Source organism: Pundamilia nyererei, unplaced genomic scaffold (genome assembly GCF_000239375.1).
Source record: "Pundamilia nyererei isolate P.nyererei 1_Seehausen unplaced genomic scaffold, PunNye1.0 scaffold00026, whole genome shotgun sequence".
Taxonomy (NCBI): Eukaryota; Metazoa; Chordata; class Actinopteri; order Cichliformes; family Cichlidae; genus Pundamilia; species Pundamilia nyererei.
In genome coordinates, this window is record NW_005187427.1 from 180,596 (window position 1) to 196,118 (window position 15,523).

At 40.7% G+C, this 15,523-nt stretch overlaps 1 protein-coding gene across 1 annotated transcript in view; it reads right to left on the minus strand.

Moving 5' to 3' along the window:
* The window catches only part of jade2 (jade family PHD finger 2), a 216,734-nt gene that overhangs the window by 75,586 nt on the left and 125,625 nt on the right, over positions 1-15,523 (minus strand). The window contains exons 8-10 of the mRNA XM_005727707.1: positions 14,615-14,731; positions 7,080-7,565; positions 3,854-4,018 (exon numbers count right to left, since the gene is read on the minus strand). Of these exons, the coding sequence (XP_005727764.1) occupies positions 3,854-4,018; positions 7,080-7,565; positions 14,615-14,731 (768 nt within the window). The remainder of the gene's footprint in view (positions 1-3,853; positions 4,019-7,079; positions 7,566-14,614; positions 14,732-15,523) is intronic.

The following is a 15,523-nucleotide window of genomic DNA, read 5'->3' on the forward strand; positions in this document are numbered from 1 at the left end:
ATCAAATACAACTGTCACTTTCCCAGTGTTGCCGTAGCAGCAGCGTCTCAACAGAACGCTGAACGGTGCCGAGCAGAGTGATACCAAAACCTCTCCTCTACAGTATGCACAGCATTTTATTTTTACTAAGAGCTGACTTTGGACTCCTGGAGGTTTCTACCTGGAGTTTGTCCTTCCCAGCTCATAGGGTTCATCTGGGTTTTTATCTGTATTATCACAGGGTCTTTCCTTCGTAATATAAAGAGCGCTGAGGCATCTGCTGTGGTGACTTGGCGCTTTATAAATAAAATCAGTCTCTCTATTATTCCTAATGTTTTTTGTTTGATAAAAGAAGGCATATGGAACATTAAAAATCACAGAAAAATGACCTTTTTATTTGTCTGTGAAGGTTCTCAGTCATCCAGGTCATCGTAGTCAAAGGAGCTTGCAAAGAAAAGCGTCTGGACTTCTTTAAGTTACTTGAAGACGTTTCACCCCTCATCCGAGAAGCTTCTTCAGTTCTAAGGTCAAATGGTGGAGAGTCCCAGATTTAAACCTAGTGGGAGTATCCCCCCACAGAGGGACAAAAGGACCCCCTGATGATCCTCTAATTGCCTGAGCCAAGGTGTGAAACTGGGTGTGGGTCCCAATCAGCCAGGGTTTCGGGTGAGCTCATTGTGAAACCTGGCCCCACCTTATCATGCGAATTCCTGAGGTCAGATGGCCCAGGATGTGAGTGGGCGTTAAGGCGTATGGGGGGCATCCCTCTGCGGGGTGATACTCCCACTAGGTTTAAATCTGGGACTCCACACCATTTGACCTTAGAACTGAAGAAGCTTCTCGGATGAGAGGTGAAACATCTTCAAGCAACTTAAAGAAGTCCAAACGCTTGTCTTTGCAAGCTCTTTTGACGACCTTTTTATTTACATTTCTGTATTAAGTGAAAGCCAAATGATGTTACCCATAAATCTGCAATATTTGGATGTAATATTCAAGCTAAATCCAACATGTGTTCATGGACTGCTTTAAATCCACCACGTGTTTGCATTTTTCACAAATAGGACGCAGTTGCCTCGAACACTGAGGTACACGTAGGCACCATCTTTACATACTCTGAGTAAATAAGCTGTTTCAACTGTTATTTCCTACTGACTGCTTCGCTGTTTTGTGACAGAATGAAGAGAGTTAACTTTTGAAAGCTGAAGTGGTATGGTTCACTTCTACAACACACACACACACACACATCAATAATGGGTGGTCAGGAGGGAGAAGAGTTATGGAGTCTATGGACACACTGACTGGTTGAGAGGTTAGAAAACTGCAACAATCAATAAACCCTGACCACCAGAGACCACTGCGGTGTGGCTACAGTTACACAATTCTCTACATATCTGTAGAGTGGTCTTCCAATCACAGAAAATAGTGTACATCGACAGTGATTTGCACAGCTACAGAATATCTAAGTATAGCAAGGGCTTTCAGTTATTTGGCTCACCCAAATAAAAAGTGACCTACATAAAAAAGTTCAGCCCACTGTTTAGAAATGACAACCTGGCTCTGTGGGAAGTGATTATTTTAAGTTAAGAGGTGGAGGAATTATCATCTAAAAGCCAAATTAACACCGTGGGATGCTGGACAAAGCACGCTGATCCGGTGGTCTAATCAGCACTGAACTTAAGTCCACTGGTCTTACCAGCTGAGGCTAAATGAGAAAAACTAAGGAGCAATTAACAAAAAAAAAAATCTCCAATTATCTCTTGTGTTTGCATTTGAACTCTTTTAGTTTTGTGCAGAAAGGTCATTTGGTTAATATGGAGCCACCTAATTACCAAAAGGTTTTCTTACTATGAACGAAATTAAATCAACCAAGCTGAACAAAACCAAGGCACCTTAGACTCTGCTGACAGAAATATCCAGGGGTTAAGAATCTCTCTGCAGTGAACATTTTTGGTAATTTATTACGTGAAGGTAAGCAGATATAATAAGATTTTTTTTTTCATTGTGGGAATGATATAAACAGTTGTCTAAATGTAAAAAAAAACCCAGAGGACTCCTGCCGCATGTCCTTAGCGAACCGCATTTACGTGTATCCCCCTAAATTTTGGCCGCGGTAGATGTTTGGCTGCTCGCTGTAATTTAGATCCTGTATAGTTTGCAGGGTCAGAAAGAGGTTTTGAGCGCACTGCAACCGCAGCAGAGAATGCCAATGTACTAACAGAGCTCTGGAGTGAGGTTTTGAAAATGGGCACAACTAATTCAAGAAACCAGGCAAAAAAATGAAAATATTAGTGCGCATTCTGCAGCCAAATGCAAGCTCTGATACTGAAATCAGCAGGGGAATATTTCAGCATTCAGAAATAACCTCAACTCTTAGCAGCTACAGTTACAAACTACAAGCTGCAAACATTTCATGTAGATAATGATAAGTTTTGTGTTTTATTTAAATGTTAAGGAACATTGTGTCGGGCAGGGCAAAAAAAAAAAACTTCCATAACCTCCTTTCTCCATAAATAGATCAACAAGTTTCTCATTGCACCAAGATGCTGCTAACCCTCCAAAATGTGATCAATCCAGTTACAACGGCTACTACGAATGCAACACAACATGCAGCACTTTGAGACGAATCTCAACTACCCTTTGAAATTTCTTCACCTGAGAGATGGGCCAGGCTTCCATTAGATCTTTCAACTTCCTCATCCACAGACACCTTTAATTAGAGTTAGCAGTTAAAGCTTCAAAAGCCTCCCTGAACTTCTGCTTCCACAACCACAGAAGACGGAAAAGTATTCTTCGCCGGGTTTAAAGCCTCCAGTACAATTAATGCCCATTAGCTCGCTCTTACGTTAGGACACTTGGTCTACCTGAACTCATCAACAATTAAGGTGTAGATGTAGCACACTCCCAAAAATCACACCATGCGTTCAGTTCTAAAAATTGACAGTATCATGAAATTTACCATATTTGGGCCAAGCTAGAAACCATCTGAGGTGCCTCAGTAAAAGTAGGGAGTCGCTGCGGAGCACCTTTTCTGGTATCCACCAACAAACTCCAGATCAAAGCCTTTCTCTCCATGTCACGGCAGCTGCACAAGCATTACCATCTCTTTCTCTGGGGAATAACAAACTGTTTCCAAGCAGGGGGCTCAGGAGCATCACAAAACGAACCCACAGGCTCTCAGAAAAACGAAAACGAAAAACGTCTGAACCAATTTCCACTATAGAGCTGAATTTCCACTTCCCGAGGGACTTTACAGTACGTACTGTATGCTATTCCTGTGCTCCGGGTCACTTGAGACTGAATTTTCTGTGAAGTTTTTTCTCCAAGTCAGAAGAGTGGGAGAGAAAAACACGGCAAACAAATAAACAAACAAACAAATCTGAGGAAATTCCGAGAGTACCTCGCTGACTTTTTACATGAAGTAACTAATCTGTCACAATGATCACAGATCATAGAAAAAACAAATGAATTCTCCACAGTTGGTGGATTTTCACTTACATTTCCAACACTTGGCTATCAGTCAGTCACTCATTATATCCCTGAGTCATTTCATTACCCCGTCATCCTTTGAGCCATTCATTCATTTAACATCAATATTCATGAGAGCAAAAATCAACTTCATATGATATTGTCAATGATCTTTTTAATTAACATTCGGAAAAATGTAAATTAACTCGGAAATTATATCAGCGATACAGGGATGGATCAAGCACCGAGCACGAATATTCGCACATGTTCGAAACACACACACACACCGAACACACACGAACAGAAAGAAATGATCCCAGAATAAAGCACTCTGCAAAGAAACAAGTTTTCTTTGGCTTCATACCAAACAAACATCGAAACAACGTCTGCATCTGATTGTCCAACTCACTCTTTCCAGGTCTTGTCGGAGGTGTGTGAAGAGTTTGAGGCGTCTGTAGAGGACGTCCTGCTCCTGTTGGGCCAGGTTGTCCACCTCGTCTCTCTTTAAGGTCACCAGAGGTCGATTAAAGTTGGCCTTCCTCTTCAGCTTCCAGAACTGATATAAGTAGTCCACCTTAAAACGTAGACACACATTTACCTGTTACGCTATCATAATGTTCGCATCGCTGCCATGTTTGATTTCAATTCAAGTCAAAGATGGCAGCGAGAAATTTCATGAAGTTAAAAATCAGTGCGAGCATCTGGTCAATGAAGGCGCTTTGTGCTTTGTGCGCAGGTCACATGGAAGGCCACTGTACTGTGCTTTCAGACTATTTCTTTTTTTGTTGTTTTTAATTGTGAATTAGAGGCACTGAAGCATTATATTGTGAAATTCTAGAGCACATTTGTGCAGGAGATTTATTTCAAAAAGTCATCCAGCTTTGGAAACTTTACTGTTAAGTTTAATATGACTATAATTTTCTCAAATTAAGGATCAAATACTTGGATATTCTTTGTGATTTTAAAGTCAAAGAAAAATGTTTACAAAGGTCTCACAAAATTACAAAATACACATATAGTCACATAGAGAAGAAAGGACTCTCTGCTGTCCTGTGAAAAACTAGGTGCACCATTACAGCCTCAATACTGTAGGAATTTTTTAAAATTAAATAGCCACCAGATGCTGCTAATCAAATACACCTGATAAACTGATCATCAGCAAGTGTGAGCAATGCTATAAACACTGGAGTTTTGGTAGTTTGCTGGTCAGGAATGGGGATCCTCACAAAATCAGCCCAAAGCATAGCTTAAGTTTGCAAAACTGCATCTGAAAAAGACTAGAAGACGTCTGGAACAATGTCCTTAGGACAGATGAGACCAAAGTAGAGATGTTTGTCCATGATGTATAATGCAAACACAAACACCAACTGTCAGGCATGGTGGTGGACGGGTGATGATTCGAGCTTGTTCTGCAGCCATTCAGTTGACCAGAAACTCCTCTGTACACCAAAGTAGGACTGTGCGATATGACCAAAATCTCATATCCCGATATAAGAATTCTATCATCCCGATAACGATATAAATCACAAAAATTTAACATTTTCTGTAAATTCTGTGAATCTCGGGCAGCTCGACTTGCGTGAAGTGTTTCCAGCTGCGCGTCCTTTACCCGGAGTCGAGTGTTTTAACCGATGCATGAAACTATACATTTTTAGACTTAAGTTGTAACGGCCGCCGTTTTCTTTGTATTTATTACACGGCGTGCTGCGAGGAAAAGCCTGTTCTAACGTTTGAGTCTAAGGTTTATTTTTTAGCACCTGGCGGCTCCTTTTTTTGCTTCTCATCGGTAAATACTCTGCATACTCTTTCACGTGATTCAGTTTATTTTGAAAACTCTCAACAGGATCTTGAGCTTTATTGTGAAAGGTTTATGTGGAACATAAACAAGCAGACACGCGAAGGTGTTACCGTTGCTGTTGCTAACGACAACGCATAAAAACAGGCGCTTGTCCGTCAGCACTGTGGTTATATTACATATAAGAGAAAGAGAGAACTTTAAGAAATGAATATAGCCACTACAGTGAACATCAAAACGATGAAAAAATATTGCCATAAACAGTTTATTTTGCGACACCACGAAACAAACGATAGTGTAAAATGAAACGATAGACGTTTTTATATCGTCATCCGATATATATTGTTATATCGAACAGCCCTACACCAAAGTACTCTAGAGTACTTTGGTGTAGGGCGTGAGTCCATCTGTCTGTGAGTCCATCTGTCTGACAACTACAGCATGGCTGAAGAATCATTGTTGCAATGACCCTAACCTGATTGAAATGCTGTGGTGGGACCTTAAGAGAGGTGTGCACACATGGAGTGTGAACTGTTTTTAAAGAAACGTGGGCCAAAATTCCTCCACAACAGTTTGAGAGGCTGATAAAATCATACAGAAAATAATTACTTGAAGTTACTGACGCTAAGAGTTGTTCGACCTCACTGAGTTTTTCACAGGGCTGTATAGAGTCCTGTGAAAACTTCATTTTTCCCCATGATTGTAGACGTGACATTTTTCTTTTGTTAAAAATCCCCATTCATATTCACATTTGAAGGATCAACCTTTTACACCAAGGAAAATAAACCAGGACTGCACACATTAAAGAAGTGCAGCACTACGAAAAACGTTTCACTCATGATCTGAGTAAGCAATGACTCTTCAAAGTCTGGGTATTTGACAACATGGCTACAATCCCAAGTATTTCATTAGTGTATCCAACTACAATGAATACCTCTATTAGATCATACACTGCAGGCAAGACACAAAGCACACTGAGGCACTGTGGTAAAATGGGGGCCCCAAAACCGCCAAAAAAAAAGAAAAGCGGTTCTTTGACAACACAACAATATTTTCTCATAGATTTGTGACCTTAACCAGACAATACCTGAGTTTTTTCCTCTCTCTCTCAGCTCTATTATATTTTTAAAACCCAAAATGGCCCTGAAGTGTTGACTCAGTATCAAAAATTCTTTTTAAAAAAAAGAACTCTTTCAAATCCATGGTTTAGCTTTCCTAGTAAAAAAAAAAGAAAAAGAAAACACTTTCCAGCAGCAGCGTCCATGTTTGGAAAGCAGAACAGAGCATGGTCTAAACAAATACCTGTAACTCATCATGCGGTCTACGAATACCTATGAATGGGGAACACTTGAGCCAGTGTGCTAAATCGAGGCAAGTACATGATTAGTCTTCTCATATTTCTATAATTTTATACTCTTAACACAAACACATTTTTCCAACTAGGCAATGTTCTCCCAGATTTCATCAATCAATAGGAGCCTTCAGCTTTTTGTTCTTTGGACAGAAACGGCACTTCCTAACGGCTTCATGCTTCGGTGAATTGGGCGTTCTGAAATGCTCTGCTGCACGTCGCTGCTGTACTGAGCAGTCACAGTATCTGCATACTTGCTCCCTCTTAGCAGGAACAAGTGCTGCTATTATGAGCTCTCTCATCAGTGAGTTTTTTCAGCCACTCATCTTGTTGACCATGTCTGTGCACTTCGTGCCTATACCCGAGTCACTACCTAGAGGAGCAGGTATTTTTTGATACACATACAGGCGTACCTATCCTATCGCAACGAGTGTTTAACCTCATTTCTTATAACTTAATGAGAAGCTGTAGGGTCCTAGCTTAACACACCTGGGAGACGGGCAGCCCCAGGTTTTCGGCAACCTCCCTGGGTTCCACGAGTCGGTAAAACTCATCCTCCAGCTCCTGAAGCTTCTGCTTCCTCTGGCTCACTTTTTCTCTCTCCAGTTGGTCGCGCTCAGCCCGCTCCGACGCCGACACTGAAACCAGGTGCGATACCGACCTCTGCTCCGGATCGCTGCTGCCATTTGTCTCGTTTTGCTGGTCCTGCCAAAGCTCGGAGGTGAGACCGGGGGCGGCCCACTCGGGTCTGGCTCCACCGTGTGCTCCGTTGGCGGTGGAAGCGGTGACGTGATTGCCGTTGCTCATTCCGCTTGAGCTGAAGGTGCTGTTGGTGTTTGTACTGGTGTTGCTGTGCTCCAGGCAGAAGGACTTGAAGCGCACCTCGTCGTTCTCGGCCAAGATGGTCTTCATCTCCAGGCCGTGATCGAAGGCGCAGGTCACATGGAAGGCCACAATACAGGAGGGCATGGAGCACTGGGAGCAGGGACAGAGAGGGAATTGAGTTAAGGGACACAGAAATAAAAAAAAATGTCTTCATGTTCTCAGACATTTTGTCAAACCTGTTTGTTTTAAGCTGTCATTTTCGGTTCATTTATTGCGTTATCAAGGTTCCAGAACAAGTGCAGCAAAGCAGAAAGACAGACCAAGTCACAACAAACACAGCTTTCCCATTTCTGCTGACATTCTGGTAACTTGGGATATGTTTCAATATGTGTGTGAGTGCATGTTTCTCAGTGCTATCCATTACAGGTCATACTAAGAGCTGACCTCCCACTGAGTCCCTCCAGGCATGCTACGATTTTGTGTGTGTGTGAGAAAGCGAGAACCCTTGTGACTGTACTGGTGTCACTGCTGCATGCACATTTTTTTAGTATGTGTGAGTGTGTGTGTAGATCTGCACTTATCAAAGTAGTTCAGGATTCGGCAGGAGGCTCGTTGGTGACTCTCTGCACTGCAGTGCATGATAAAAAAAAACCCTCACTGATCCGACCGACTCAACCATCTGGAAAACAACTTTTCTACAAATGTCTCTCTCCCTTTATTTCTCTTATCCTTATTTGGCTTTTATGCTTCATAAAAACTTTCTAAAAAGCTTTAAAAAGTTTTAATTGGAACTACTTCCTACCAAAGAAACAGTCCAGTCCTAACTGGCGTTGGGCTTCTCGGCATTTCCAAATGTGGTTTGTACGATGAGGCAAAAAAGGAGACATAACTGGCTAGCATATTCTTTTTTGCTTGAACTTCGGGTTGGCTTTGGACTGTGCTGCAGTCTTCTCTACTGTCACACTAAAGTAGGTCATCATCAGCCCGAACACCAATCGATCACTACAACCTTCAGCAGCACATGGAAAAGTGTGCGACTGTAATCTCAGGTATGCTGAGAGATCCAGATGAACCCACTCTCATTTCATCTTTTATGGACTTAATATTAGAGCCTATTTGTGTGTGGGAGGATTAACAGAGACATCCTGCATTAAACTTACATGATTTGTGAAACAGCATGTGAATCCATGTGAAACCGCAAACTGACTAATGGAGACCTCCTATGTGTGTTATTCCCCAATGTGGATAATGATGATAGACTCCTTGCTTTAATTGGCTCAATATGTCAAGTTGTACAGTCACTGTTATATATTTTAGTCTTTTGAGCACGACAAGCTTGGTTTTTATTGAAAACTGCCTGCAAATACCACATTTTCACCAGTTCTTTCCCTAACGTTACCAGATACATTATCAGAGAGATTATGAGGGAGATTTACCACTCAAACAAACCCCGTTACAAAATCTATAGGGAAGTGCTATAACAGCAAATATGAACACTACTGATTACAAACAGTCAATCAACAGCAAAATGAGAAAACATAAACCTACTGTGTTATTGTGCTAAAGCAGATGAACCCTAGAAGTTCAAAAGGTGTGGCAGCCTGTACACTGGGGGAAATACAGTGAAGTGAAAAAGTGTTTGCCCCCTTCCCGATTTCTTAAAACACAAGTTAATTACAGTTTATAAATGAATTATTATTATTACAATGATAAACACCTTCATTTAGAAAATGCATTTTGTGTTTACTTGTGTTTTCTCTAATATTATATTTGTCTGATGATCTGAAACATTTAAGTGTGACACGTATACAAAAAAAAACTAAAAATAAATCAGGGGACAAACACTTTTTCAAACCACTGTAAGTATCTGATCCCCTGCTAAAATTTTTAAGTTTGCCAAGAAACACCACTGTTAACAGCATTGGTAATGTACATGCCTGCCTAAGTTTGCCACTGAAAATCTAAATGATTCAGAGAAAGTGTTGTGGTCAGATGAAAGTAAAATCGAGCTTTCTGGCATCAACTCAACCTGCCATGTTTGGAAAAAGAGAAATTCCAAGTATGACAAAAAGAACACTATCCTCACAGGCGTTTTTCTGCTAAGGGTACAGGATGACATGTACCCAAAGATGCAAGCGTGCCTAGTGTTGTTTCTCGGCTTATGTATGATGTGGCACAGCAGAACACTTGTGCTATGGTGAAGAAAGTCCATAAACACCTAAACAGTTAGAAACACTGATATAGCATATAGTGCGTAACTTTGTGCATAGCATACACGCCTTTTGTAGATGACAAAAAAAAGAAACCTTATTTTAGGGTAAAATCACCAAACTATTTCATTGTTTATCAGATTAGACAGTTTTATATTCTGGTAACCACTGGAATTCACGTTATATCTCTCCCTGTTTATTTGACTCGGGGCTTTATGATAACTGATAATTGCCCATCTTAGTTACAAATGGAGTGAGCGTTTACCACAGCTGCCACTTTGTTACCAAGATGGTTGTTGAGTGGCAAATTTTCTCCTAAAACTTTGACAATGTATCCAAGATATTGTGTCCAATAGATAACAACATTCTACCCATAAAGTTTATTTCACAGCACTTGTTTAAGTCCCACTTCATATTGTGCATATATTTTATATGAATTTTACCTTTATTGACGAAAAACAAATGATTTCCATATTTTTTTCACTATGGGACTGTATCAGATCTGATATAGTGATCATGTTTATGAAATCTGTTTTTGATGTGCAGCAGTCTGAAATGACTGCATATGCACAAGCACAAGCATGTGAACATTCTGCAGTATTACCATTTTGTCTTCTTGGCAACACCTGCTAGCTTTTACCATATATATATTTTTAATGTCCATATTTTCTTTCCATGACCTGATTATCTTGACTCATCAGGCTTAACTCAATCCATCCATTTTGTGTCAAAGAAGAGTGAAGTGGCACATCATTGTATGCGATCAACAAACACAGCCTGGGTTAACAAAGACAGTGGATAACTATCCATTATTTTTAACTGGGGTTTTAGGTGTTTTTCAAGCTAGCTAATGCAAAGAAACCTTGGCTCTAATGGATTTTGCACAGCCCTCAAATCATTATGACAGTTTGGTTGGCTTTTCGTGTACATTCTCATGTTTAAAGAGTTTAATTTGTCCTTTATTGTTTTTTAAGGTAAAACTAAATGGCTTTTCTCTGTCATAAGAAGCTTTGACCAATGAGTTAGCTGCCAGATGTGGGTTTAGAAGGCAGCTGTTTTCCTCCACCCCATCGGAGTGGAGCTGCAACCACGTTTTCTCCTCCCCTTCAGGTCACCTGCTGATCATCAGAGCAATCAACTGCTGAACAAAAAGACCAGCGCGGCCATCCACACTCCGCCAGATTATGAGCTCACCCGACGTGGTGAAGAGGCTAATCTTGTTTTTATTTGCTTTTTCTTATGATCTGTTACTCATGTAATTCCGTGCCTTTTCTCCTCGTCTCCACTAAGCCAGCCAGCCCCGGATCTCACATCCATGTGCAACCACTCACCTCTCACGAATGCCACTTCTTCTGCTGCCACTTGAGATCATTACTCACCTGCTGGATCACCGCTGCCACTCTTCGGAGCCTTCCCACACTCCACCCTTCACCAGCTTCCTTGCGGGCTCAAAACCTCTCCCTTTTGGCACCCTCCCCTGGCCCGACTACCTCGGATTTCAAGTAAGGTTTTCTCACAATAATCCTCTGGACAACATTGCCTAACTCACCTCCTCCTCCTCCTCCTCTGCACTGTCTAACTTGTCCTCTTGTCTCACAGCTCTTACCCTCGCTACCTGCCTTCGCGCCTCATGCCTGCCTCTCTCTCCAGTCAATTGCATTCATATGTTCAGCTGAGCTCAGCCTTGTATTTAAATAAAGTTTGTTTCTATGTTTACGTTTCTTTAAAGTGAGTAAGAGCTCATTTAAGTTAGTTCATGTGCAATGTCTCTAAGCGAATAAAGAATCTCAAAATGCACTCTACTTCTCTTCGTCTTGCCCGGGTCCCGCACTTGAGTCCTACACTCACTGTTTGCTAAAGCTTGACAGTTTCACCTGATGCACAGATAAATCACCAAGAAAATAAAGCCAGTGATGAAGAAACAGAAGGTGTGATCCAATAATCACATGCTTAGCCTGTGTAAGACACCCCAATAAATACAACACCCTGATAAAACGTGGAGTTACGGTCAAAGGTCTCCACTGTAAACCCATTTTTTTTATTACCAACCAAATGTCAGATTGAGCCCACTGCAGCTGCTCTCACTTTTTCGGTGGCAAAAGGTTGAACACAGCGTGGAGTTGGCTAAATGTGTTGTTTGGTATGAGCCAAGTCATCGGAGGAAAAACAAAAGAAAAAGAAAAAAATACTCATCTGGCCTTTTCGACTGCACCTGCTCTGTTCTGGCAGGGATTCATTAATAATGCTTTTATCAGTGCCCACACTGCTGCCGACTACTTCTGTTTGTGAAGAAAACATGTTTCTCTAAAATAATCTTTGCAAGACTTAACTGAGAAAAAACCCCCGACATTATTCAGACTGAGGTTTGTTCATACTTTACTCTGGAACATTTTTTAATTTGTGTATCAACTTGCGATTTATCAACATTTCCTTGCCCTGAAAAATTCTGGATTTGTTTCCTCTCTTTTTTTGTTGCACATGTATTTGGTACAAACCAACCAGAAAAATCAATGAAGCAACTTCCCATCTTTTTCAGCTTTAGGTTTAGCCGATTTTCCATCACTCTCCATAATTAATTTTAAACAAATCTATCCATTCGTTATATTACCACAAATTCAATTCGGGGTCATGCAGGCACTGGAGCTTATAGACTTACATTGGACCCTTAGCAAATTTAGAGTCACCAATTAACCTAACATGCAATCCTTTGCATCGTGGAAGGAAGCAGGAGTACCCAGAGGGAGCATAAACAGGCAAACTCCACAGAGAAAGGCTGTGAGGCAGCAGTGCTAACCACTGCACCATTTTCCCACCCAAAAACCAGAAAGGGGCAGAGATTAGAGAGAAGCTTGGACCTACAGTAACTAATCAGTGTGATCACTTGAAAGATCTCAAGCATCTTCCCTATATGTCAATCAATCGTCAATATAGTCAATCGTATTGATAACAATACTAGTATTGTAGCGCGACAGGATCAATAGTTTGTTTCTATCCTCCAAGTTCAGAATGTAGCCCACTGAATTGTGTTAAATTGTTTTCTTTTTTGAAAATGAAAAAATACACCTCAAACATGCACTATGAAAACTGTCATAACCCTTTTGTGTTTCCCAATACATCTATTTTATTTTTGACCTAAAGCAAATTTAAACAACAGAAGTTGATCCAAAGTGCTTTAGAGCAGGCAAATTTCCTCCAAAAAGCCCAGTTTCAAAATACATAAAAGGCTGATGTGTGTGCTTTGTAACCGTGGAAAGTAAAAAAAACTGTGATTTAAGGGTCACATCTCTTAAATCTCTACTACATAAGTTGCTTTTATAAGTTGAAAGTATAAGTATTGTTCTTCGCAATACTAGCCCTGTATTTACTTGGTATCCCTTCAATAACAAAATGTGCAGCACTGCACAGGACTAGACTTTAAAACAAAGTTCCGTATGTTTAAACAGAATTCAGCTCCAATCCTATGACATTCCAACATCTGAGCTGCTGGATGTCCACCGCTTGATATGGGAATAACCAGAGTCATAATAAAGCAAATTAAATTCTTCTATTCACTTAATCCATCTAGCACACTTAGAGCTACAACAATCTCATTATTAAAAGCTGTACACAGAATCTCTTTTACATATACAGTACAGGTGGCACTGGTTGACCTTCTAGTGCACAGATCTTCAGTAGAATACTAATTAAGAGACTCTTAACTCAGAACGTCCTGGCTAATGGTTGTTAGATATGTATACTTTGTTATGAGCGCTTGAGATGCTTGTTAGTAGCTCAGCATGAAAAGAGACAGGACAAGGTGTCATTAGACGAAGGCTTCAAAAAGTGGATTTCACTATTAGAAGTGGTGCCGAAGTGAAGAACACTCAAGGCTGAAGCTGTCTGACCTACTCAACATTAAAAACACACAGATATCAGTGGTAACACATGCTTTGTGCTTTAATGTCTGCTATAGTGTGAATACATTGTCCTGCAATTGATCTACAATGATTGTATCACAAATCACAGCAAACACTTAAATCGGCAAAATAGATTAAAAGAAATTTTCTCTCCTGGACTGAAACTTTTCGAGGCAGAAAAATATTTCTTATTTCCGACTTTTCTCCACAACATGGTTTACAAAGAACTCCTGCTGCTCGCGCTGCTGTGCAGAAAAGCATCTCAACTGATTAGCAAGTATGTTTGTACAGCAGTCTGCTTTCAGCTATGGAAACAGGAGAGTGAGACTCTCCCTACGGACGACTCCAACTCAGGGGGTTCGCTGATAGTCTACAGCAGGGATACACTGTCAGGAAACACCCTCGCCGATGCGCAAACGCACACACGCGTCCGTAACCAGTACATACATCTGGGATGTGCATATGCTGCAAGCAAATGCAAAAGCATTGCAATGCTTTAGGATTGCGGTTCACCTTAAGGGCACTTTTGAAGCTAAATCATGCACAGGCTAATGTCTGTGAAGTGGGTTAGTGTAAGTGTGTCAGCAGGGGCTGTGTTTGCATACTAAGCAGTCGCTTCAAACACATCCACATTGCCTATCAGGAAACTAAAAACTACAATAATTTGATGAGAGAAATGCTGTGTTTGGAGCATGCTGTGCTCATTTTGTGTCTTTTTACCTGCAAGGCTTCATTAATAAATTCATGGATCAGTGTTTCACCCTTTGTAATAAATATTACACATAGTGGAAACCTTCACAAACCACCTCTGGCTGATGTACAGCATGCATGCAGGCTCCATGATAATTTAAAAAGAGGAAACTTGTTGCTGTTGAAATCACACCCTCACTTATCTTGGTTTAACTTGTTTGCAAACTGGTAGTTGAGATTTAGCAACCAGAGAAGGAAAAGAAGCAAAAACTGAAACCCATAATCTGGAGCACTGTAGAACCTGTGGACGTTTTGAATGCTGCTTGTGTTTCTTTTGTTTTTGGGGTTTTTCTTTTAACATTTGAAGACAATGAGATAGACGGGCAAAGCGTTGATAATATACCTGAATGCAGGTCCCTGTGTGCTCTCGACACAGGCTGCAGGACAGAGCCCAGCGGCTGGCGGGGATATGGGACACCTTGGTAATGGGCTCCATCTTCTCTGGACAGCCTATACTCACCTAAGGAGGAAAACAAAACAGTTAGTAAGAAACAAACATAGAAAGCAAAACAACACTGATGAGACTCATCTTACTCTAAATTCTTTTTAAAAAAATCTCACTTAATAATTAGGCAAAGTGCCAAACATATTTTGGTTGCAGCTTCTCAAATGTTGGAATATGCAGCTTTTTTTGGGACAAGTTAATATTCATCTGCGATGGTCATACAGGCAACTGAGGCTGAAAGACTCTTGGTGCATCTGGGGGCTTCCCATGATGTGTTCCTTTAACTCCCTCTATTTTTATACACCACTTTGCATTTAATCATTGGCTATTATTAATCTCTGGCTGTCTTTCACTTCTCTTTTCTCCCCTCAACCCCAACTAGTCGCGGCAGACGGCTGCCCCTCTCTGAGCCTTGCTTTGCTGGTGGTTTCTTCCTCTTAGGAGGGAGTTTTTCTTTCCCTCTGTCGCCAAGCGCTTGCTCATAGGGGGTCGTCTGATTGTTCAGATTTTTTATGTACTATTGCAGGATCTTTACCGTAAAAAAAAAAAAAAAAGCTTCTTGAAGCAACTGTGATTTGGCGCCATATAAAGTATTAATAAAATACAACATTTGTAGTTAGAACATAATTATCATCTTCTTAAATATATTTAACACCTCAGCTACGCAACTTCTTCAGTTTCTGATTAAAGTCAGATACATATACATAACAAAATTTCAAGAAGTGTCTCAATCTTGAGTAAAGTAAAACACATTCTGGACCACAAAGCACTCCACATTCTCTATTGTTCCCTGATTGCACCGTATTT